The following is a 25,020-nucleotide window of genomic DNA, read 5'->3' as shown; positions in this document are numbered from 1 at the left end:
TACTTCCATTTTCTTTCTTTTATTTTAGTTTGGATAAGAACCTCTCAGGTGCGTATCCATCTTCAATCAACACCATTCTTGGCCAGTAGATGTTTAATATTTTTCTAAAGCAACTAGTTGTCAAAGTCATATAGTATTTTTCCTGTAACTAACTTTGTTATCTTACAAAATTCTTATCCATATAAGAAAAATTACTTTGTATTGGTTTGTTTAATTTTGCTAAAAGCTGATTTGGTTACTGTCATCTTATTTCATAAAATATTTTAGATATTATTCTAAATTCTTTCTGGACCAGAAAGAAGGATGGATGGAGGGTGTACTAGCAGCTATGAATGCTCGAGGATTAGAGCCAGGCCAATGGATGAACAGTGAGGAGTGGCGTTTGGTTTCCAGAAGATGGCAACAGCTGTTATGACCCTGGAATGATTGATCGATTCTAAATTCTTGCCTTCTACCTCAAAATATATCTTAACATTAATAGTCAAATTTACAGTTCACCCAGTTTTTAAGATTTTAACACAAGAACGTATTTTCATACATATTCCGAATATAAATAAATATGTAGGTTAAATAAGATTTTTTTTTTTCGCTTATTTCCAATGTATTATAAGAAGTTTGACATTGTCTCAAATGCATAACAAACGACATAAATGATACGTATGTTCTGAAAATAAAATTTCAAGTTAGTATCTAATTAAATAATTTGCAGTATTTTTGATATAAAGAAAGTTGTAAATCTTACTTCATAAAACAATCTAGAATCCTTTCAAAATTCTGTACGGATATTAAGTACTTATTAAGTTTATCAGAAATATAGGTGATGACAAAATATTTTACTTCAGTCTAAGTTTATCAAAAATATAAGTGATAACAAAATATTTTACTTCAGTCTCCAAACACTTCATACATTTTATTTTAGTTAAGGAACAATTATGAAACTAAGTACAATAGGGGTTTGTTATTTTGTCAACTGTCCGAAGACAGGTCTGAACCTCATAAGTGACACCAACAAGGCATCACTCATGAGGCGACTAGGCCAGGATATAATGGGGTAGGGTGGTCAGTTCCTTTCCCCCTCCCTTGCATACATTGCCAACTAGCTACATATTACACTAATCAGACTTCAGGATGTATATAAACAGTTTTATTGTTCTTCCTCTGACATATATCGTTAAGTGAGATGTACTGCCTGATAATAGATGTACATATCAGCCAGAACCTTAATCAGAGGAAAAATAGGGGTTTATACATGAATAATATTGAAGGATTCACTGATGAAGTGACATATTCGACTTAAGCAATTATTTCGATGTTACTGTATTATGTTTTCACATAAGGAACAATGAAACAGAGCTTTTAGATTTACATGATATTTCATTTATTGCTATAGAGTTTCACAATTGAAGCTTCGGCTGGAACAACGTTGTAAGTTACAAAATTTTCATTCGGCGTGTTTCCGTATAATAATGTTGTATGTCATGTTACCTTGCGTGCAACTGTCCATCAATGCAGCATGTGAAATTTGTCCACTCAAAAGTTTGCTACCCTAAAAGAATAACGTTGTACGTGTACACACTTTTGCCGCTCCTGTAAATTTTACTAAATGTAACTAATAACGTTGTTCCAGCCGACGCTTCAATTATCGGCAAGGCTTTGCAAGGTAGGTTAAAATTCTGAAATATTAAATAATGAAAATATGAACATTCTATGAAATGTACATGTATTTCATTCAAGTTTTGGGTTAGCTGACTTCTTACTGAGTAGTCACTTGATTAATGTGAGATTGAATGCAGGCATTTCTCTTCGGAGAGAAAATTTTAACTTTAGTAAGTCGATTGTGTAACTAATGAGTCTTACTAGGCTCTCTAGTTTCTTTCTATTGCAATAAACTTGTATTAAAATTGATATTGACATTGTTTTTACAGCATAAAATAATATTCTCCTACTACGATTTTATACTGTTGGCTTTTTTTGAGTAGGCTACCAGTAATTGATTTTTTGTTCTCCAATGTAAATATAAACATAAAAAAAATATATAACTTACAGAGCTTTCATTTCAAAACTTCCCAGTCTATATACCCTAACTAATTATTTGAATTGAATTCAGTTTAAACAAAAAAGAACACGTCAATTTAGTTATTGAGGGGGAAGTCTGAAACCAGGCTTAATTGCATTTTAGATTTCACCCCCCCCCCCCACCCCGAGCCATCCCCACTTTGAAATTTCAAATGGCACCACTATATTTTTATACTTAAATATAAAGAGCATTCAATTGTTTATACACCTCATTCATTTGTTTTCGCATCTTTTGTTTTCTATCGTTGCCTGGCAACCTGTATTTTTGGGGTTGGGGACAACTCGTCACAAGAAATTGGTCACAGAGACAATTTGTCATATAATTAAAATTCGTAACAGTTTACAACTAGCAACATGTTAATATTGGTCACAGGGACAATTCGGTACTATTGGCCCCAAGAAAATATACATAAATTTGTAAGCTTGTACTTACCATTTGAGAAAAGGAAATTGTACCAGAACAATGGAAGGAGTCCATAATTGTACCTATATTTAAAAAGGGGGACAAGACTAACTGTAGTAACTTTTGAGGAATATCACTTTTGTTGACGTCATACAAAATTTTGTCCAACATTCTTTTGAGAAGATAAACTTCATATGTAGATGAAATTATTGGGGATCATCAATGTGGTATTAGGCGTAATAGATCGACTACAGATCAGAATTTTTGTATTCGACAGATATTGGAGAAAACGTGGGAGTATAAGGGTACAGTACATCAGTCATTCATAGATTTAAAAAAGGCATATGACTCGGTTAAGAGAGAAGTTTTACATAACATTCTTATTGAATTTTGTATTCCCAAGAAACTAGTTCAATTGATCAAAATGTGTCTCAGTGAAACGTACAGCAGAATCCGTATAGGCCAATTTCTGTCAGATGCTTTTCCAATTCACTGCGGACTCAGGGGCGTATTTTGCGGGCTACCGGGGCTACCGGCAGTAGCCCAAGGAAATAACAAAAGAAAAAGTTTATAATATAACATAATGTAATAATTTTGTATTATTAGTTTTACCATAGTAATTAAAATTAAAGTAATTGTTAGATATATTTTGTGTAATAATAGGGTCAGCGGTAGCCCAAACCCTTTAATCAGTATACGCCACTGTGCGGACTAAAACAAGGAGATACACTATAACCTTCACTTTTCAACTTTGCTCTAGAATATGCCATGAGGTAAGTCTAGGATAACAGAGAATGTTTGGAATTGAATGGTGCTTCTTTATGCGGATGACGTGACTGTGTTAGGGGAAAATTCAGTCATTGTGTACATATTCATTTGGAACTATGGTGGATGAAATCCGTTTTACAAAATCTGAAAGAGGCAATGACAAACTTAGAAGTAAGCAAATAAGCTCGTTGATCCAGAACATAAAGGTAAGGTGGGGATTTCTCGAGAACCAGTGTTTGCCATTATTCAAAATGAGTTGGACCGGATTACAAGTGAAGCAATATGAAACTACCAAAGAAAGCATCAGCTGTTAAAAGAACTCCGTGCCAAGCCAGGCAGGAGCACTTATCTCCTGAACCAAGAACCAGTGACGAGCTAAACTTTATATAGAAGTCGAATTATGACGAATTGTCAATCTGTGACGAATTGTACCCATGACAAATTGAATGTGACAAATTGTCCCTGTTACCAATTTTCTGTGACGAATTGTGAGGAACCGGATTTTTGTTATTATCAGTGGATTGTAGGATGAAAACAGCTTATTTTGTGTAATTTGCTAAATTTAATCAATGAGGATGATGGATGATTTATGTTTTCTCTTGAAGGGTATACACCATTTTAAAATAATTTAATAGGCTTACACAAACACAACTATTACCTACATGAAATGCTCAATAAGTTTTTGTAGCTTTATTCTCTTCAGCTTTAATTAATAATAACAACAATCCAGGTTGCCAGGCGATGATAGAAAACAAATGAATGAGATGTATAAACAATTAAATACTCTTTAATATTTAAATATAAAAATATAGGGGTGCCATTTGAAATTTCAGAGTGGTGCTGGTGGGTGGAGGTGAAACTTAAAATGCAATTAGGCCTGGTTTCAGGCTTTCCCCTCATTATCTAAATTGACGTGTTTTTTTGTTTAAATTGAATTTAATTTAAATAATTAGACCTACTTATTTAGACTGGGAAGTTTTGAAATGAAAGCTCTATATAGCACACGTATAAACAGATAGACTGAGAAAAAGACACAGAAAGGGAGAGAACAGGAGAGAGTAGTACAATATACTTAATCCTTCCGAAAATTTAACATATCCAAAACTGACAATGAGTACAAATATTTTAAGTTTATCGTTAAAATTGAACAAACAAAAAGGTGGAAGAAATATTTTTGTGAAATTTGAAATGAAGCGAGCAAATATACAAAGATAGGAAACGAAAAGAATTGAAACTAATGAAGAAGTTATCAATAATAAAATCAGTATTGATTTGATAAGCAAAGTTTAAAATATCCGCTTGAGAGCTTGTCGGAAGTGAAAGCTGATTTACAGCAGATTTCATAGCAGGCTTTATAATTCTATGAGGAGAGAATGTGAGAACTAAAAGAGAGAAGATAGTGATCAATGTTGTCACTTTAACGCTATGAAGTCACCAAACAAAGTACTGCAATTAAAATACAATTAAGTAGGTAATATTTCAGGAATTGTCATCTGTTGGAGCATGGTGTCCTGGTTTTACTACGCTTACTTCACATATGATTCAAACGACTGATTCATACCTGTAATTAAAGTCATCTCGGGACTCATCACTCAACAGTGTGCTGTAATCATAGCCCCATCTCTCGATCAGGTAACGAATAAGCTGCCTGAAAAATAAGAGATGCTATTAGTTCACATATAATTGGAATTTTACACAGAGTTACTGTATTACACATATTTAATAGTAGGTAACCTACGGACTGGAAGGTCCGGGGTTCGATCCCAGGTGGTGACAGGATTTTTTCTCTTTGCCAAACTTTCAGAACGGCCCCGAGGTTCACTCAGCCTCCTATAAAATTGAGTACGGGGTCTTTCCTGGGGGTAAAAGGCGGTCAGAGCGTGGTGCCGACCACACCACCTCATTCTAGTGCCGAGGTCGTGGAAAGCATGGGGCTCTACCTCCATGCCCCCCCCAAGTGCCTTCATGGCATGTTACGGGGATACCTTTTACCTTTTTTAATAGTAGGTAACATTAAGCCTACTTTGTCAAGGCACCTGTAAGATTAGCTATGACGGCTGCGAGAGAAGGCAAGGGTGTAACAAGATAGACAACAAGTGAAACACGAGAGATTAGCTTGTGGATTAGCAGAATAATATTATTTCTGTGGTGAAACGTATCATAACATTGATATTACCTTGATTGGTTTCGTTACATCAGGATTTGACATTTGGCACATCATATGAATTTATGATAGTTAAAATTATATTACATGGTGATGTGGCTAGGTGATAAAGTGTGCTCCTAAACATAATAAATTTCATCATCGATATCATCATCATAATCATCATCATCTTCATCCTTCTCTTTCTCCTCTCCCTCCTCTTCCTCATCATCACGAACATTATCATCTACGAAGATTGGTTTTGTTAGACCACTTGAACTTCATGTACCGGTACCAGTATTGTTTTATGTAGAATTAGTCATTTCAGCATACAGCTTGGTCCTAGATTTATCATTGGAGTAAGTGATTAGTTGCAGTCAGAGTAGACTACTGATTAAAAAATTCAATTAATTTATAATTGTACTACACATCTTTTTACCACTATAATTCCAACACGCAACATTGGTCAGTTTCAATTCTTGCATTGGTACTCCGAATTCGGCCAAGTGTTAATGAGTATCTCATGGCCAAAATCTGTCATGTAATATGACTCACATTATTAATGATTTTTATTAGTTACAAGTACTTGCTATGATAATCTTTTAAAATTAAAATACTCCACTATAATAGTTTTATGCCAGTATTTAAGCATATTAACATTGCAAAATGACTAATAATCATCAACTTCCCTTCTTATCCTAAATTGAAGACAATAAATTTCACCTTACGGCATACCCATCTCAGAAATGGAATTATTCTTAATGTCAGACTAAGAGAGTTCAGAAAGATTCTAAACAACCATATCTGGAGGCATTAGTGGTCAACCAACTAATATTACAAAGCATGGCAATGTGCCCATAAGGGCTGCTGGGCTGCAGCCCTAGCTAATAGTAAGTCATTTCTGAAAGATGTGTCTATGTATTGAATATATTATTTATTTCTATTGTCTTCGAATTCAGCAAAACACCAGTAGATATTTGTGTCAAGCTATACATAGCACACTGCTGGCAGATACTTTGTCAAGCTATATGTAGTGGCGCAGGCTATGCCCACATAATGCTCTTGTAGTCTGACTGCTGTTTGAGAGTGGTGAGGTGGGGGTACTAGTGTTGTGAATAGTAATAGCTTCAGACTGCAGTGAATGCAGACCATACAGTGAAGCAGATAGCAATTTCACATTTTTTTCTGATGTGTTTTGTTTTCTTTATTGTGTCAAAAACGTTATTTTTCACTGAATGTGCTGTCATATTATAGTGTTTTTAAGACTGTGCAGTGTGCTTATTTAAACTGTTTTAGTTTTAAGACGAATATGAGTAAGAACAGTGTTACATATCTGCAAAATATCAGTTTTTCATTGCTGCTGTTTGCAGGGAAGAGTGAAATAAAGAATTTAGACCGTGATACTCCTGACTTATTTTTCAGGCATTATCAAGCAGAAATCGGTCTTACTCTCGGAAATTTAATTGTTCTATTTATTATGAGCATAAATGGTTGTGTGGCTGCCCTGAAAAAAAAAAAGAAAAAACTATTTTTTTTCTGTGTTTATTGTTCATAGGTGTTGCGACTTGGACAAACAGGGGTAAATGATTTGAAACATTAATTGAGAAAGCTAAAAAAACATGACGATTCTGCAAAACATATTAACCCTCAACTGGTATCTATGGGTCAATATAGACCCATATGGATAGATATCCTTACGTACATTTAAAAAGCAATACCAGTTGAGGGTTAAGTATGTCATTGATATGACTATGTTAGGGAAAGTAAACATCGCAGATCAGCTAACAAACAAACATAAAGAGAAAGTGTGACAAAATCGAGAAATTCTCTCGAAAATTATAGTCTGAATAAAGTTTTGTGGAAAATTTGAACTTCCATTAGGTGGCCATGACGAAACCTTATAGTCATCGATTCCTGATGTGTTTCAAGGATTATTGGAATTTGCTGGAAAGTTAGATGAGTTTCTCAAAAACAATTTTTTTAACTCAAAAGGGTTTACCGTACAGGAACTTCCAAGACAATGTAGAATGAACTTCTTGTCTGTTCTGAAGGTGAGTCATGATGAAATATCTGCTGAAATGCAACAATCTAAAATTTGTCAGTCATGTCAGAAGATACAACTGATGTATCTTTTTTTATTTTATTGGGTTATTTTACGACGCTTTATCAACATCTAGGTTATTTAGCATCTGAATGAAATGAAGGTGATAATGCAGGTGAAATGAGTCCGGGGTCCAGCACCGAAAGTTACCTAGCATTTGCTCGCATTGGGTTGAGGGGAAAACCCGGAAAAAACCTCAACCAGGTAACTTGCCCCGACCGGTATTCGAATCCGGGCCACCTGGTTTCGCGGCCAGACTCCCTGACCGTTACTCCACAGGTGTGGATAACTGATGTATCAGGTCATATGTAGCAGGTAACTGTTTTGTTTTCCATTATGAATTGGACGGTGCTGTGCATGAAAGACTGTGGCGATTGTTTAACCCAAAAACCCAGAATGCTGTAGTATTAGCAGAATGAATTTTAGAGCAGTTGAATACAGTTCTGAATGACGACTGTGACAAACTTATTGTCCAGACCTACGACAGAGCGGCTGTAATGAGTGGAGAGAAGGCAGATGTACAAACAATTATTATTATACAATTCTATAAATATGCACATTTTATGCATTGCTATGCACATCAGTGGAATATAATCATAGAAAAAGTAGCATCACAGAATTCACAAGCTCGTATTTTTTTTAAAAATCTTGCCACTATACTTGCATTTTTTCCTAAGTTGCCCTTACGATTAGGTGTGCTGAATAGTGTTTCTAGACGAATACCTGTCTCTGCGAGAGAGGTGTGTAATACTATTTCTTGTCAGGTAAAAGAGAGATTTGCTTTCAGTAAGCATTTGTCGACAGCAAAATTATTAAATTTCTCTCGTTTCAGTCTGAAAACTGAGCTATCTGTTTTGTGCGAGAGACAAGAATTCTGTAGTATTTCTGGACTTATGAAAATGTACAAAATCATTGGCGATTCCTGCACAGAAATATCATTCTCAAAATAATTCTTACTACTACCCATGACTATTGCTCAACATGAGAGGTGTTTTCTACACTGAAAAGAGAGAAGATTTTTCTAAGAAGTACATTGACACAAAACCATCTTGCTCCTTTGTCAATGTTAAGCATAGAAAAAGTGATGATTGAAAATATTGTTAATTCCAATGATAAAGGGATTAATAAATTTTCTAGCTGCAAAGAATGAAGGCTAGACTTACGTGTTCAAATAAAATTGTGAATAGAACAGTGAAATGTTATCTACAATACAATTAATAACTACTACTGCTTACTGGCTTTTAAGGAACCCGGAGGTTCACTGCCGCCCTCACATAAGCCCGCCATTGGTCCCTATCACAATTAATAACACAGACGAATATAGTATTTTAAATTAAATTTTATAGTGTATAGTGTTTGAAACCTTTAATTATAAACAAACATAAATATGAACGACAACAACAGCAGCAGCAGCAGAACCAAAGAGGACTGGATCAGTGGTTGATTATGGCTTGAGCTTCAGTACAGATAAAATTTAATAATATAATTAATTTTTGCTGTGGTACATAAGACATAATAATGCTGTATTATTGAATATTTTAGTGTAGCCCTATCAAGCTAAAATCGCACAAGCCGCCACTGTTACAAAGTTATTCAATATCGTAAGAACACAGTAGTGTAATGAATTTAAATACTATTATAGTCACAATCATGCCATGGTATGAAAAAAAAAATTCACAACCTAGAGCAGGAATTGAACCTGCGACTTCCTGTTCTCCAGTCAGGCACTCTACCACTGAGCTATCGAGTACGTCACCAAACACCGTAAGATGAAGATTACAGTAGTGTAAAGTACACTTCGTTAATACTGATGCAAAACTTATTCGAAATCATTCTATTATAGATATTGAACAATGTTAGCTCTCATCTATTTCTTGAGTTAACTTCCAGAGTTCTAGATGATCACTAACAAGAGAAGGCTTTGGACCTCCCGATGAGAATCGTTACGAAACTTTCTGGGTGGACATGAGACCAAAGTAAGTGGTGCAAAGTGCAGCATTTCGCAGTCACCTGTAACCCCTATAACATAGCTTATGAAAGCGGAGTGTGCGTCTGCAATGTTCACAATCATAAATAATTGTCAAACACACTGTACCTGAGGACTCTAGTGTCATTAGGTGATACGACGCATACCTGGCAAGTGTCCATTGTGTACATCAGTTACTGGTACCGGTACTTAAGTAGTATGATTCAGGGCACAGGCTTGTTCCTACACTAACAACAAATACTGTAGGCTATATATGGAATATGTGTAGGGGAGAGTTGGATAAAACAGGATGGTATGATAAAACGGGATACCCGACTTATTTCGTTGGGAAGTGCTGCAACTTACCGAATGATGCGAGGACTTTGTTCTTAGATTAAAAGGGGACATTATGCAGTGCTCACATGTAGAACGAACACGTTAATTTTTGTTGTGTAGAGAAAAGTTTGAAATCAGCTGCTTAACTAAATTGTTTCGATTGATTTGAATTGGCACATTCTGGGATTAAACTTGCAGAGTTAAAGTGGTGAGTCTCGTATATAAATAAAACATTATTAGTCTTTAATTCTTTATAAAGAAAACCGCTGTAGCTTTTACCGTTTTGTTATGACGCCATGTTTTTCTTTACAATTCCTAGTCGGACAAAACAGGATACCCTATGGTTTGGCAAAACGGGAAAGTATCCCGTTTTATCCAACATGCATTGCATATGTGGGATTTCACTTTAAATTCTGAATTGAATTTGTTCTCACTATGACAACCAACAATGACAGTAGTTAGGAAGAAGAGGATGAAGACAACGACGACAGAATGTGATGACCGATATCTGCGAATTATTGCCACGAGAAACGCTGAGAATACTGCTGGCATGATTAACAATGACTTTCAAACTGCGACAGGGAGACGTATATCCAATCAGACTGTATGAAACCGATTACATGACAGCAGACTGCACTCCAGACGTCCATGGCGAGGCCCAACTCTTACACCTAGGCACCATGGACAACCTTACACCTGGGCAAGAAATCATCACCAATGGACTGTACAAAATTGGCACAAAGTTCTATTCACGGACGAATGCCGAATATGCCTTGTACCAGATAATCATCCACAACGTGTGTGGAGAGAATCAGGTAATGCTGCACGACTCAGACACCCCTACAATAAAATGCAAGGTAGTGGGCCAGTGATGTTTTGGGGTGGCATTATGTGGGGTCGAGGACATAATTGGTGTCGATTCAAGGAATGCTGAGGGCTCCACAGTATAGGGACAACATTCTTCAAGCCATAGGAGCACCATTTAATCAGCACTTCGGAAAGGGATTCATGTTTATGGACGATAATTCCAGAATCCATCATGCGGCTGCTATCAATGACTTCCATAATCGTGAAGGAATTGCCAGGTTTGATTGGCCCACATGTTCTACAGACATGAATCCAATTGAGCATGTCTAGGTTTAACCAAAGAGAGCCATTCTTGCGCGCCCTGAGCCCTCACGCAATCTCGAAGACCTATGCAGAGTTGCTGTTGAAGAATGGGAAAGAATGGATCAACAGTTGATAAATGTGGTGGTAGACAGTATGCCACGAAGAGTCCAAGCATTATCAATGGAAGAGGAAGCACTACACTCTATTGAAGTTGCTAGGATAGAGATTTGGTACTCCAGCCAATTCTCAATTTCCATTTGGCCATTCACCACCATTGCTACAATTTTGTCAACAACTGTTAAAAATAAATACATTTTCATTCCTTAGATTTCCTTCTTTTTATCTTTTATTGAAGGTCTGATTGACAGGTGATGCAAAACATTTTTTGGTGTGTTTATTATGCATTTTAATAAAAACACATACTTTTTTCAGTTCCTTAACAATATTTGCTTTATTTTAAATAAGTATCCTGTTTTACCCAACTAGTCGGCCAAAACGGGATACTTGCGCACTTTCCAAGAAAACTGTTTTCCCACTTTAGCTATATTATTAGAAGTGAAAATCAAAATGTATTATGAAAGTACATAGAATAGTGGATTCATAAGTAAAAATTGAAATGTTTCCTATTACTTCAACAGGAAATATACAAGATTTCGTGTTAAGTATCCCGTTTTGACCAACTCTCCCCTAGACTATTCTATGGAAGTGAATGTCTACGTGAAATAATAAATTGCTGGTGTTTCACTTTGAATGTACTATATAAAGACATGTGTTCTACTGTGCTCAAAGTCAAATTTATGTTTAAAACTCCTTTATTATCTGAGAAATATATTTTTAATAGCTAGAAGAAACGAAAACCTCTAAAAATGCTAGGGAGTAATGGTTAGTTTTATATCATCATCATCATCATCATCATCATAATCATCATCATCATCATCATCATCATCGTCCTAACAAGTATTGGGCTTAATGACCTGTTACTGTCTCAAGCCATCTTTTTAAAGGTCTTCCCAGTGTTCTCTTCCCTCTTGGACAGTAGGTAGAAATGTGCGAGGAATGCTAGTCCTTTCCATGCGGTGAAAATGTTGCTGCCAGTTAGTTCTGTAACTATAGATGTAATCCAAAATTAGAAGATATTTGAAATGTTTTATATTAGAAGCTAAATGTGCTATGTCCTCCTGGGTCCTGGAGTTTAGTACACTATACTTCATGCATGAATTTACAGTGGAGTATCGATTATCTGAAACAATTGGGGACAGAGGGTGTTCGGATAACTGATATTTCGGATAACCGATCATTTACGAAAACAAGTTGTACTGGTGTCATAGGAGCAGTATGAAACAAAGAAACACTGATATTAAACACAAAACTGTACATATATATTTTGTATCACACGTCTTACAATAACACAAAGAACTGACTAGCCTAGTTTGACAAGTTCAAAATGGCCATTAAAGTAGGCCTACAGTTTAGGAAAAGAAGTAAATTCCCCCCCCCCCCAAATTTGAATTTGCCGACTGGAACGCTTTCGGTTAACCGATGTTTTGGTTGATCTATATTCAGATAATCTTTGCTGTACTGTAGTTTCAAATTTGCCACTGGGGACACTAGGTGGAAGGGTGCAAGACCGAATCCTCCCGTATTCCAGGTGCTTAAGCAGGTAGCAATCCCCAATCCTCCCACACTGATCGGATAGTGAGCAGGTAACAGCCCTGAATCCTCCCGGTCCTTCTCGGTACCCTCCCTTAACCTCAGTTTCAGACGGAGATTCGGTAATTTCCAACGATCCGCAAGTGTTACTTATGCTATTTTGCTGTTCTGAAAATCTGGAAGCACTGAGCCAATGCGAAACAATATGCTATATGTTGTAGAACATTCAAATGTTGCACCAAGTTTTTTTGTCAGCTCTTTACAATTCATGGGCTCGTTAACAGCCATTACATTCCTATGGTTTTTTCTATCTTGAAGGACGAGAAAACTTCATCATACAAGATTTTCTTTTGAACTGTTCTTGATAAATGTAATAAACTCGGGCTGAGATTGTATCCGTCAACAATTTTTCTGACTTTGAAGAAAGTATAATGAAAGCTGCAAATGAATTGTGGACTGACTCAAAAGTCCAAGGATGTAAATTTCATTTAACACAAAGCTGGTGGTGAAAAATACGAAATTTGTGACTTGCATACGATTATTGCTCCAGGAATTAAATAGGAACATTTTTAGCCTACATATTTGGTTTGCCGATCTTGGTTCCTGATATAGTTGGTGACTATTTTGTCGAGGACTTCATGTCAATGATGCCTGACTCAGCAAAACTACAAATGTTATGTGACTGTTTAATTGAAATGTACATTGACGAAAACGCACTTTTTCCTCCTTTTGTGTGGGCAGAATTGAGTTTCAGTAGGCAGAGAACTACCAATGTTTGCGAAAATTTCCACAGTAAGTACAGTAATCAATTTTATGCATGCAATCCAAACATATACAGATTTCTTGAAGTACTAAAACAAATTCAGCTGGATATCAAAATAGCAATTATGACGTCATAACACACAAACAACCAGCCCCATCATAAGAGCAACATACCCCCACCCCTACAATCGACAAATGCACATCGCAGAATTCAAGATCACCAGTAGTTCAAGAGACACTGATGAAGACGTAATATCACGTCGAAAATACGTGTGTTGTCAGGAATTGAGATCTACTACCTGCATTGCCCGGGAGGATTCAGGTCTCTGTCCCTTACGAACCCTTTAGTGATTCGGGAGGATTCAGGACTGTTTTTATGATTGCAGGAGGATTCAATCCTGCGCTGAGGTGGAAACATTACCGGTCACTTTTTTCTGTGCTTGTCAAACTCCTGACATCTCGATTCAATCATTGCAATACGTGTTTCAACTGTTTGTAAATAAAAATGGCGATCAACAACTCAACACCAAGGCACCCTAGGACATCTTAGTATGTACACAATGTTTTAAGAATAAAAAAAGTATGATATAAGATGTATGTGCAGAGACCCGAAATATAATATAATATAATATAATATAATATAATATAATATAATATAATATAATATATCTACATTTGTGCCCTAATTGTAACCTGCAGAGTTTTTTCAGCATTTTTTCTCATTTCAGTGACTTTTTTGAAGTGTAGAATTATATTGAACTTTAAAAATATAACAAAAAAATGTCTCAGGACACAGGAAGTTGATAATAAAGACAGATTATCATTAACTTTCTTGATTCGAGAGACTAACTGACGTTTTAACTGTTTAGATGTTAAAGGCACTCCCCACATGCTATGAGGCATATGGAGGCATGGAAGTAGAGCTCCATACATTCATTGATCCCGGCATTAAAATGAGGTAGTGTGGTCGGCATCATGATCCTACCACCTTTTTATCCCTGGGAAATACGCAGTATTCAATGAATAGGAGGCTGAGTAAACCTCGGGGCCTATCTGGACGTTTGGTCGCGAGAAAATTCCGTCACCACCCGGGATCGAACTCCTGACCTTCCAGCGTGTAGCCAGCTGCTCTACCAACTGAGGTACCCAACCGCTGTTTAGATGTAATATATTTTATATCATGAATATTTTGTGTTCTGTTGAGCTACCGGTGCAAAATTTGGATGCAGAGCATGCCTCTTCCTGCACCGAGTAAGGATGAGCACCTGATCCGGCCTCTGGCAAAAGATGGCAGAATTTCAAATGGTTACTGTATGCATCTGAAGTCTGATTAGTATAATATGTAGCTAGTCGGCGATGTATGCAATGGAGAGAGAAAGAAACTGGCCTCCCTACTCCGTTATCTTCTGTCTAGTTGCCTCATAAGTGGTGCCTTCTTGGTATCACTTGTGAGGTTCAGACCTGTCTTCGGACAGTTGACTAAACAACAACAACTACAACAACAAGTCTACGAGCTACAACCGAATGCTTATGCTATTAGTAGATCATGGTTATAGAGGGAGGAAGTTCGTACCAAAGTAGTAGATTTCAGTTGAGTACAGCGAAGAGTATAGATATCACTGGCGCCTCGCCCTGCTGCCGTTCGCTACAGATGACATATGTTCACAAAAACGCACGGTGGCATTCTGTGGAGCTGTGTAGAATCTTGAATAGTTTGAAGAATATTGTTAATTTATATTACTATTTTAGGTTCTGAACAAAATGAGCTACCTGTTATTATTATGTTATTTACGTAATGTGAATATTATACTCGGTTCCAAAAAAGTAAACCCATCTGTTATTAAATAGTTACGCAAACAGGAGTGTGTAACACGTTTATTTTTTCCCCCCGATTATTCTTCGCTGTTGACGTCTCTATGCATTCGGTTGCGTTCCAGTCCAAGTTCAACATCGGAATTACGATACGAACTTCCTCGCTATCATTCATTACAATAGAAACGAAAAATTTTCTTGAAAACAATTATGGGTTTAATATTATATGCCACATACGAGATACACTATTAGATTCACAACGTAGTTGTTCACCTGATGGTAGTAAGATTTACTGTATCACATTTCAGATTTGCTCCACTAACGTCTTGTGACGTAGAACGAATATTTTCAGAGTACAAATATTTTTATGAACCTAAAAGGAGTATTTCTTTTGATGCAATTAAAAATGTTAATTGTTATTTGTTATAATGAGGCTAGAATCATAATTGTATAGGTACTCTGTGTTATTTTTATATGTATAGGTAAATTAATTTAGATTGGGAGTTACGAACTTTATACGAGTAGGCTAATTACAAATTATTGTTTTTATATTGTTTTCTTGTTCTAAGACTGTGGACGGTAGAGCACACGTTTGATTACCAACCGGCTGTACATATTAGTCGTTCTGGTTCACTGATATTGAGAGACGCTCTATTATCTTTCATTGAGTAGAGATATAGTCAAAGCGCACACAACTTTACAGTTTTGGTAGCAACTTTCTAGCTTACTCATGAATCAATGTAACTTGTGTGACCACGCCCAATGACGCCACATCCCCACGCTAAAGGCATGAAGGCGCTGAAGTTGCGTATATAATTAGCAGGCTTCGGTCCTGGGCACAGAAACCCATGAAGTTCAGAACGCACGGAGGATAGTGTTCTGTTGGTCGAGTGGAGTGAGAGATGGAGCGCCGTTATTTCGTGCTTCAACAAATAAATAGTCCGTCACAGTACGGCACAAAATATATTTCACCCTGTACAGATGCAGTATATACAGTACATTCCTCGTGTAGACAATAAATGTCTACCACTAAAGTATTAACGTGAGTTGTAACCTTCAATCAAGTGTCCCTACGCCGAAGCCTGTTACATGTACCGCAGCCAAGCAGCAATAGGCCTACACACAACGGTAATGCACATTACGGACCCACCTGTGCTGTTGTAGTAGGGGGACTGCACACGGGTCATGACGTCATTTATACTCCGAAGCCGAAGCCTGATAATTAGCCATGTCACGCGGACTCTCTCAGCAATATATCGTCATCGAGAGAAGCTACAGACATGTGCAACCACTCGTTTGATTTGTAATCGCGAGTTATGAAATATTAAAGCGATAATAGCAGTACGATATAGTTTGAGTGAATAAGTAAAAATGTGAGCTGCAACTAATTTCAGAATGTCGTTCTGAGAGGGCTGTTGTACGAATGTGAATTAATGATGGCTAAATGTGTCAGAGGTCCAACACCGAAAATTACCCAGTAATTCTGCTTCAATTGATTGAGGCAAAACCCCAACTAGGTAATTTGTCCTAACCAGGATTTGAACCCGGGCCTACCCGTTTCATAGCCAGACGTGCTGACCATTATTCCACATCGGTGGACTTGCATGCCTTTAATTAATTAATTACTTCTCTTATAATACACCCATACTCTCCATTTGCAAAGTGAAACAAAATAAAGCATTCAAACCAATAACTGTAGCTTCAGTCCGAAAAGCACAGATTTTTTTTTTTTCGTTACTATAGCCTGTCAATAGAAAGAATGCCTCGGAACGGTATGGTGGTATTTTGTTCACTATCCTAAGCTACCGGTACAGTTTTCTCTGTAAGTAATTTAATGTGGACATTAACAAAGATTTTACCGAAATTACTTATCACATCATCCTTTTCATAATTTGATATTCACTACAGTTACTATAATTTTATTGGTAATGGAGCCAGAGAGTAGCCTACCTGAATTGCAGCGTTAATTCGTTAATTTCCTATCTCATTATTTAATACATGCTTTGTTGTGCAAGTTCACTGCTACTATAATTTGCTCCGCTAATTGACAGCATTGTTGTAGTGCCAAGTGACGCATGACGACCATGATGGCGGCTGCTCGACTGCAAACTAACAATTAGCAATCCGTCATGGATAAATGACGTCAGAACAAAGGCGATTGTCACTTCTTAACAGGAAATCCAGGACAGAGGCCACAGACTCACCCACCCATTGTTTAAGTGGTTTGTGTTTGTAGAAAAATACGTTGTTGAGTATGTAGTCACCAGTACAACACCGTGTCTGTACGTGTCTACGCTGCTCGCTAGAAATGTGTTGGGAGTAACGAAACCTGAACTTACGAGAAACTTACTGTACTTACGGTAGTCTATATACCATGTTCCGCTTAGAGACATCGAGAAATAAATGCTCACCATTTAAAATCAAACGAAGATATTGTGATTTACTTCTGACAAAATGCAGAAACTGTCGAAGTTTACGCAACAATGGTTTAAAACCAGCTGCATATTATGTGCTACACACTACACAAGACTTCACCCCAGTCTATTTTTCCTGTTGCAGATGATGAAATAAGGGGAGGTGGAGAGCATTGGTGGAATGATAGAAGGAAACGGGAGTACCAGAGAAAACCCTCTGCAATGTCTGCTTTGTCACTACAAATTCCATCACCTTTCCGGAGATCGAACCCGGGCCGCCGGGATAGAAGATCAGCGCTATAGCACTGGAGTCACAGACCGGCAAATTTTTTTTTTACTTGACGAATATTTATTGAAGAGTCCTAAGTTAGTAAAAATTTGTCTACATATCGAATATTTGCTAGAGTTCAATGTTAGTAAATTTCCATACGTAACGAATATTTACTGAAGAGTCCAAAGTTAGTAAATATTTGTCTACGTATCGAATATTTAATAAAGGGTCTACTGAGGAGTCAAAGTTAGTAGGCTAAACATTTGTCTACGTAACGAATAATTTAGTGATGGGTAAAATCGAATAATCTGTTCCCGAATCGAATAATTTATTCGAATAAAAGTTCTCGAATACTTTTATCATTCGAATAACGATTTGATTACTCACCGACATGTTCTCGGTTCTCTTATTCAACATCCAACATGGCAGCGATAACGATAGCAGTGACCTACGACAGCAGTGTATTGTGCAAGCACAAGCGTTTATATTTTTTATTATCCTAATCACATACTGTAGCTACCTGCAACTTCCGATAAAGATGTTGGTTCCTGCGTCTCGTAATTAGACAAGAAAAAGAAAGAGAAGAGAGAAGAGACAGAGAGAGACGATCTGGAGGAAGTCTTTATTGCACAATCTGAGCAAAGTATTCGAATACTTGTTCAATATTCGAGATATATCTCGAGAACTTGCAAAAATCGAATAATTCGTATGCTTTATTCGAATACTCCCATCGTTATTACTGAGGATCCAAAGTTAGTAAGCATTTGTCTACGTAACGAATAATTACTGAGGAGTCCAAAGTTAGTAAACATTTGCCTACGTAACGAATAATTACTGAGAAGTCCAAAGTTAGTAAACATTTGTCTACGTAACGAATAATTACTAAGGAGTCCAAAGTTAGTAAACATTTGTCTACGTAATGAATAATTATTAAGAAGTCCAAAGTTACTAAACATTTATCTACGTAACGGGTGTCCAAAATTAGTATTCGGCATTTGAAAATAAGATATTATTCGCTAGACCGGGTTAGAATTTGGGAAATTTAGACCAGTTAAAGAGATTACTTTCTTTATTGAAGGCTTGAAGTTCGTGATCACGATAGTTTCCATAACCTTACCTAAAATGTCAAGTTACATAAACAAGAGTTATAATGACGCTTTTAGTTCTACATATATTTTGAAAATATTCTAATATTTTAAAATCAACTTTAGAGAAGAGTCTGAACTTCGACAGCAATGTTATTCAATCGTATGAGGAAGTCGATTGGTTGGTTACTAGCTCTTCTAGATATCTTTAATGAAGACTTCCTGGATTCAACTAGTCTAGTACATAGTGCGAAAAATTTCAGTTCTGAGGTGGGAACACATGTAAAGAAGAATTTATTACTTCCAGCATAGGACGGAAGGTTAAAATGATGGCTGGTAGATGAGATGAGATATGGTCGGCAAATTTTGCCTCGAGCTCCCTTGTCCAGGAATAGTGTTCTTCACGTATCGGAAATCTGCTACACGGCTTTTACAACTTTAGATTTTTATCTATCGCCTTCTCCTTAGTCTGAACCCGCGAACCTGGTAACTAAAGACAAGCATGCAGCCGCACTACGACCGTGGGCGACGTCGCGACGGTATTGTAGTGTGTATCGCGCCAATGTTTCTGAAATCGAGACGATAGATGAGACATAATCCCGGTTAGTCCAGGACATTTGGAATTCTGGGAAAGTTTGAGGGAAGGAACAGGAGTGCCCGTTGACCTAGATAGTGGGACGAACAGGTCAATGTCTTCGTGAGACGGAAAGTGTGAGTACTTGTGTGTGTGACTCACATTCACTTTCAACTCGTGAAATTGCAGTCTGCTGCTTTCGCTGGCTGCATTCCATACTGAACCAAGGTCAGATGGGCGACCTGAGTCCCAGCTTGACAATGAAAGATACAGGTGCTACGCGGAATGCTTCTAACAAAACTCACCTGCTTTTATATCTCAGTTTCATCAGTTCGGACTTAGAGGAGGGTAAGTTGCAGGAACCTTCAAACTTCTTTTCAACAGTTTTATTTCTAGAGCTTGTCTGTTATTGAGCCCATGGATGCATTGCAATCTGTTGGTTTATTGTATCCTTTTAAATACTTTCTACTCTATTTTCTACGTTGTTGGGCAAAGGCCTGTTCGTCTGCACTTAATATTGTTCTCAGAGGCGTCATTTCAATTTTTGCTTGGGTGGGGGCAACATATTTTAGGGGAGACATTATAGTGTATATCGTGTGGTGTACGCCCTCCATATTTCCTCTGAAATTAAACATTTTCCATATCCCAAACTGGAGTAAACTTAAATTAAAACCATATTAGATGCATTGAACATATATTTAAAGATAATTATTATTTCTTAATTTCTTAGGTATTTTTCATTATTTCAAGTCAGAAATAAAGCACATATGGTTTAATTTTAATTTTGTTTAATGCTCAAGTTTGCCCCACTTTACAGTACCTTCCCAGTTTCCACAAATAGTCCTGGTTTTGAGGTCTTGTTCAAGTTAATTTGATAAAGATGCTAATGGTTATGTTGTTGTTATTGATGATGATGATGATGATGATGTTAATAATGGTTATGGGATGAATGATATGAGTTGTAGTTTCTTAGGGCGCGATATTTCAGCCACCTTTGTCATATAAGTTTTAACAAATTGTTCTTCTTCTCCTTCTTCTTCTTTTTCTTTTTCTTCTTCTTCTTCTTCTTCTTCTTCTTCTTCTTCTTCTTCTTCCGGTTTCATGACTGCTGACGCCGTCTTCCGGAAACCAAACGCCAATCCTCCCTATCCATCCACTGCTCTGGTGTCAAATTCCTGGAAGTCATGGCAGTCTGTAGCCCTTCTATCCACGTGTTTGCTGGACGACCTCTTTTCCTTCTTTCTGTCGGTATCCATTCCATAATTTGTCGTGGTAGTCGTTCCTCTGTCATTCTCTTTACATGTCCATACCATTGTAGTCTTTTCTTCTCTATAACGTCAATAATGTCTGGTTCTTCCTCTACTTTCATAACTTCTTTTATCTGTCTATTTTTTACTTTTTCTTTTCTTGATTTCCCTGCTGATCTTCTTAAAACATTCATTTCTGTAGCCAAAATTTTATTTTGTTCCCTTGTAGAAATTTGCCATACTTCTGCGCCCTAGGTAAGACTACTTTGAATTACTGTTTTATAAATTTGCAGTTTCCTATTTCTTGTTATATGTTTGTTCCACCAAAGAGAATTTAGAGCATTAATTGCTTTCTTTGTTTCGGAAATTCTATGTTCAATTTCTGTACTACTTTTCCCAAATTGATCTATTTTCTTCCCTAAATATATATACATTCTGTACTTGGGTCTATAATTTCCTCATTGTCTAGTTGCAATGGTTCTATCTCCTCGCCAATACATAAATATTTAGTTTTCTTTATATTTATCGTCAATCCCCAACGTTCGTATTCCTCTTTTAATTTTCTTGTAACAAATTCTCCTACCTGAACAAATTTATTAGATGCTAAGATTTTCCAGGAAATTACATAGCTAGATTGTACTCGTATAAATTTGTAAGACAATGACAATTTTTCCCTGCGATTGTAAGCCAGTTCGCTCTTACGTTCTTACAGTAGGTTAGCATGTTCCTGATCTGAAATGTGAATTCAGTTAGGGCTAAAATAATAATATTCTAACGATAATTATTTTTATAAACTTGCATCTAATTTCTGAATGTTCTTCAAGCATAAAGATCTTCACTGTCGAGTCTTTACAGTACATGTCATGTAATATTTTAGAGCAAAGCGAACACTGGTATCAATACTAGGAATGGAAGTTAACTACGCCGCGTATTATACAAGTCGTGTTGTTTACATTAACTCAGGGTAGTACAGGGACTTGTACAGAGCTTGAATCTAAACATTGCTCGGTATAATCAGGTGACTAAAACAAATAGAGGATATATAAAACACATTTACGAAAGCGGTTTACCTCATTCTCTTCTTTGTAGAAAATGATGATACATTTTATAAAAATGAATGGTGTACTTAAAGTGTCACTAACTTTGTGTACATTCGTAAATTATCAAATATAAACCTGTTTCGATTGAAGAAAATGTTTTTTCGACATCACACGATGTTATTGGTGCAAATTTGAAATATTTTTTTTTATTATAGTCTTGTGTCTGTTCGCTATTTAGTTCATATTGCACCTCACAGAGTTTCTAATATGCAGGATTTTTTCAATAATACATTTCAGTTTTACTTGAAGCCTGTTATTGTTACCAACAGCTGATCATATAGAATTTTAAGTTATTTCATAACACGAGGGTAAATATTGTGTACGCATGGTTGTTGGAGTGGGCAATGTTCTAAACGTATACTTTTCAATGAAGTGTTTAAAATGTGGATTCTCACGTTTATGCAACGGAATATTCGCACATACCAGCATCAGACACAAATCATGATAAAAAGTGGACTGATCCGAAATCAAATCACTAAACAATTTCAGATTTCGATGTGTCTTTTAGAGTCGCAATGTATTTTCGTAAATCATGACGCTTATTAACATTTATGTCTAACTTACACACTTTATACCACAATATAATTTGTTCCTTGACTGAAAAATAGTCATCTCCGAAGTCTTTTACAAACACACGCAAAGTTACAGATTTCATTGGCGGCATTTTAATACATCTTCACAGTACCTTTGCTAGATCACAACTGAACTCCCCTTTTAAACAGAAAATAGGTGTGCTGTGTCGAACAAACTATTATAATGCATTAAACAATACAAAACTCGCACCCGTTGAGCTTCAAATGAACAGAGCTTCCTTCAAATTTTGCATACGAACCTGAATGTACAGTTACCCTTAAAAAGAATGAGACGATTCTTGGTCGTCGGAAGTTAAAGTTCTACAGCGCGGTTCACTCGATATCGACGTAACGACACATAACATGAGAAATAGTACAAGAATTGTTACAAGGACCACAACAAGGACAAGGACCAGAATAAGGATCACGAAGAAGATTGCCATTTAAGGCCAGGATTTCACAACATAGCTCGAGTCACATAATATCATTGCTTCACTGTACCGAATGGCAAATGCTTGCTAAGGGATCTACATTCTGGACTGCTGCTGTCACTGTCTGGTCTCGTTAGCTCATATAGTAGCGTGTTGGTTCCGCTGTATAACCGAAACGTCTCGTGTTCGATCCCGGGTAAAACTTTTTTTTTATTGAGGTGTAATTAATTTGTTCAGAGTTCCTCGACTGTCTAATTTGTCGAAAAATATGGAATAATTTATGCCCAATTTCTGGGTTTTACAAGTTGGCTGAACCTCGTCAAAAAAAAAAAATAAAACTTACTTGGAAGTTAAAAGTATTCTTCCTCAAACAAAAATCATAAGAAACAAAAAGAGACCTGTTAACTTAAAATCTTGTCCACATGCCATCAGCTTCTATTACAGATCTAAGTCGATCCGGCATGGATGTCACGAGATTGTGAAATAAGTTCTGATCCCCGGCGAGATCTTTCCAGGTGTCAACAACTTGATCCCACAATTCGTCTCGATTTCGAGGACGTCGGTGGACATAGGGACTATCCTTCTCTTTTTCAAATCTACCCATAAATTTTCGATGACATTCAAATCAGGTGACTTCGGAGGCCAATTAATGATTTCGATCTCGGGTCTCCTTTGAAACCATCTTTGAATGCTTGCAGCATAGTGCACGGGATGGCTATCCTGCTGGAAGAGCAATGTTCCTTCGGGAAAACGTTCTCGGGCGGAGGGAAGGAATATATTTTCCAGAATGTGCTCGTAAGTTCCCGCATTAAACCGGCCATAGATGCTTCTATAACGCTAGGTCCATCGTAAGACATCCACCCCCAACACGATATGCTAAAGCGCCCCGATCTTTCACGTCGGTGCACATAGCGCTGGTCATGTCGGAGACCATCCTCACGATAGACACGGACAGGACCTTCGTAATCACTCGAGATGGTTGTTTCGTCGGAGAAAATTACATTTCTCCAATCGAAATCCACTCGATTGGTAGCGAAGGCAAGACGGTCGACAGCTTGTGCTTCCCCCAATATTTCCATTTGCGCAGCCCTCCGGCTCCTAATACCGCGGTTCCTCAACCTGCTGATCACAGTCTGTGAAGAGCCGGGAAAGTTAGATACTGCTCTTATTTCGTTAGCAGTCAGAAAGGGGTCCTGTCGAACTGTCTCGAACAACAGAGCATCCTCTTCCAATGAAGAAATCCGCGGACGCCCAGGAATAGGGCGATTTTCGACCTCCCCTAAATTTTGCTAACGATAACCCACCTCGCGGCTGTACTTCCAGGAACACCGACCAAACGGCCAGCAGATCTAGCCCCATATCCAGCCTCAACTAGAGCTATAACTCGCTGTCTCATGTCACGTCGGTTCGCCATTATGATGAGAAATGAGGGATGACGATAATACTTTAGTGTAGACAATGACTATTTAACGTGATATAGAATTATTGAAATAAGAGGCATCTTGCATAGTAAGAGTTAATAAATCAACCCTAAATTAAATATCTAAATAACAGGATATAACAGGAAGTCCAACTGTTGCGAAACTAATCAAATTAAATTTAAGCTGAAGTAGCACAGCCATTGATAAATGTTTTGTACACAGAATTAGACTGAATTCCTATTCGACAGAACCTATAATCAATGGCTTGTCTGAACATGATAAACAAATCCTAAGTGTTTCCAATGTCACTGAACAATTTCAAAATGTTAATTTAAAAGCTAAGAAAGGATCGTAAATGTTGTATCTAATGATTATTTACATTTATGTCTACAAAATGAATCTTGGAAAAACGTATATGATACTGGTACTACTGATATTAAGAGTTAATGTATTGCATTTTTCACTTAATTTCATAATCACTTCAGTGGATGTTCTCCACTCAATGTTGTGAAAAAATTCAAAAGTAAAAACATGTAGATAACGTAGGGACTTCAAAATCTCATGTATTAAAAAGAAGAATCTATATGTAATGAGTTGCAATGTAATGATCCTCATGTTCTTAAATACTGCAAGGAGTACAGTGTAATTTATCAAAAATTATGAAAAAGGGAAATAGAATATATTTGAATAGAAAATTACAAACTTCAGACAATGCAATTAAATCTATTCGGAATATTATTAAATTTAAACTTGTAGATATCCTAAGAAAGAAAATATT

At 36.8% G+C, this 25,020-nt stretch overlaps 1 protein-coding gene across 2 annotated transcripts in view; it reads right to left on the bottom strand.

The window, feature by feature from the left end:
• LOC138694450 (protein spaetzle 5-like) overlaps nt 1–25,020 on the bottom strand; it is a 238,736-nt gene that overhangs the window by 28,409 nt on the left and 185,307 nt on the right. For both annotated transcript variants that reach the window (XM_069818170.1, XM_069818168.1), the window contains exon 3: nt 4,809–4,895. In XM_069818170.1, the coding sequence (XP_069674271.1) occupies nt 4,809–4,895 (87 nt within the window). The remainder of the gene's footprint in view (nt 1–4,808; nt 4,896–25,020) is intronic.

Source organism: Periplaneta americana, chromosome 2 (assembly GCF_040183065.1).
Source record: "Periplaneta americana isolate PAMFEO1 chromosome 2, P.americana_PAMFEO1_priV1, whole genome shotgun sequence".
In the NCBI taxonomy this organism is placed as follows: Eukaryota; Metazoa; Arthropoda; class Insecta; order Blattodea; family Blattidae; genus Periplaneta; species Periplaneta americana.
This window is presented reverse-complemented; position numbering and strand designations above follow the sequence as displayed.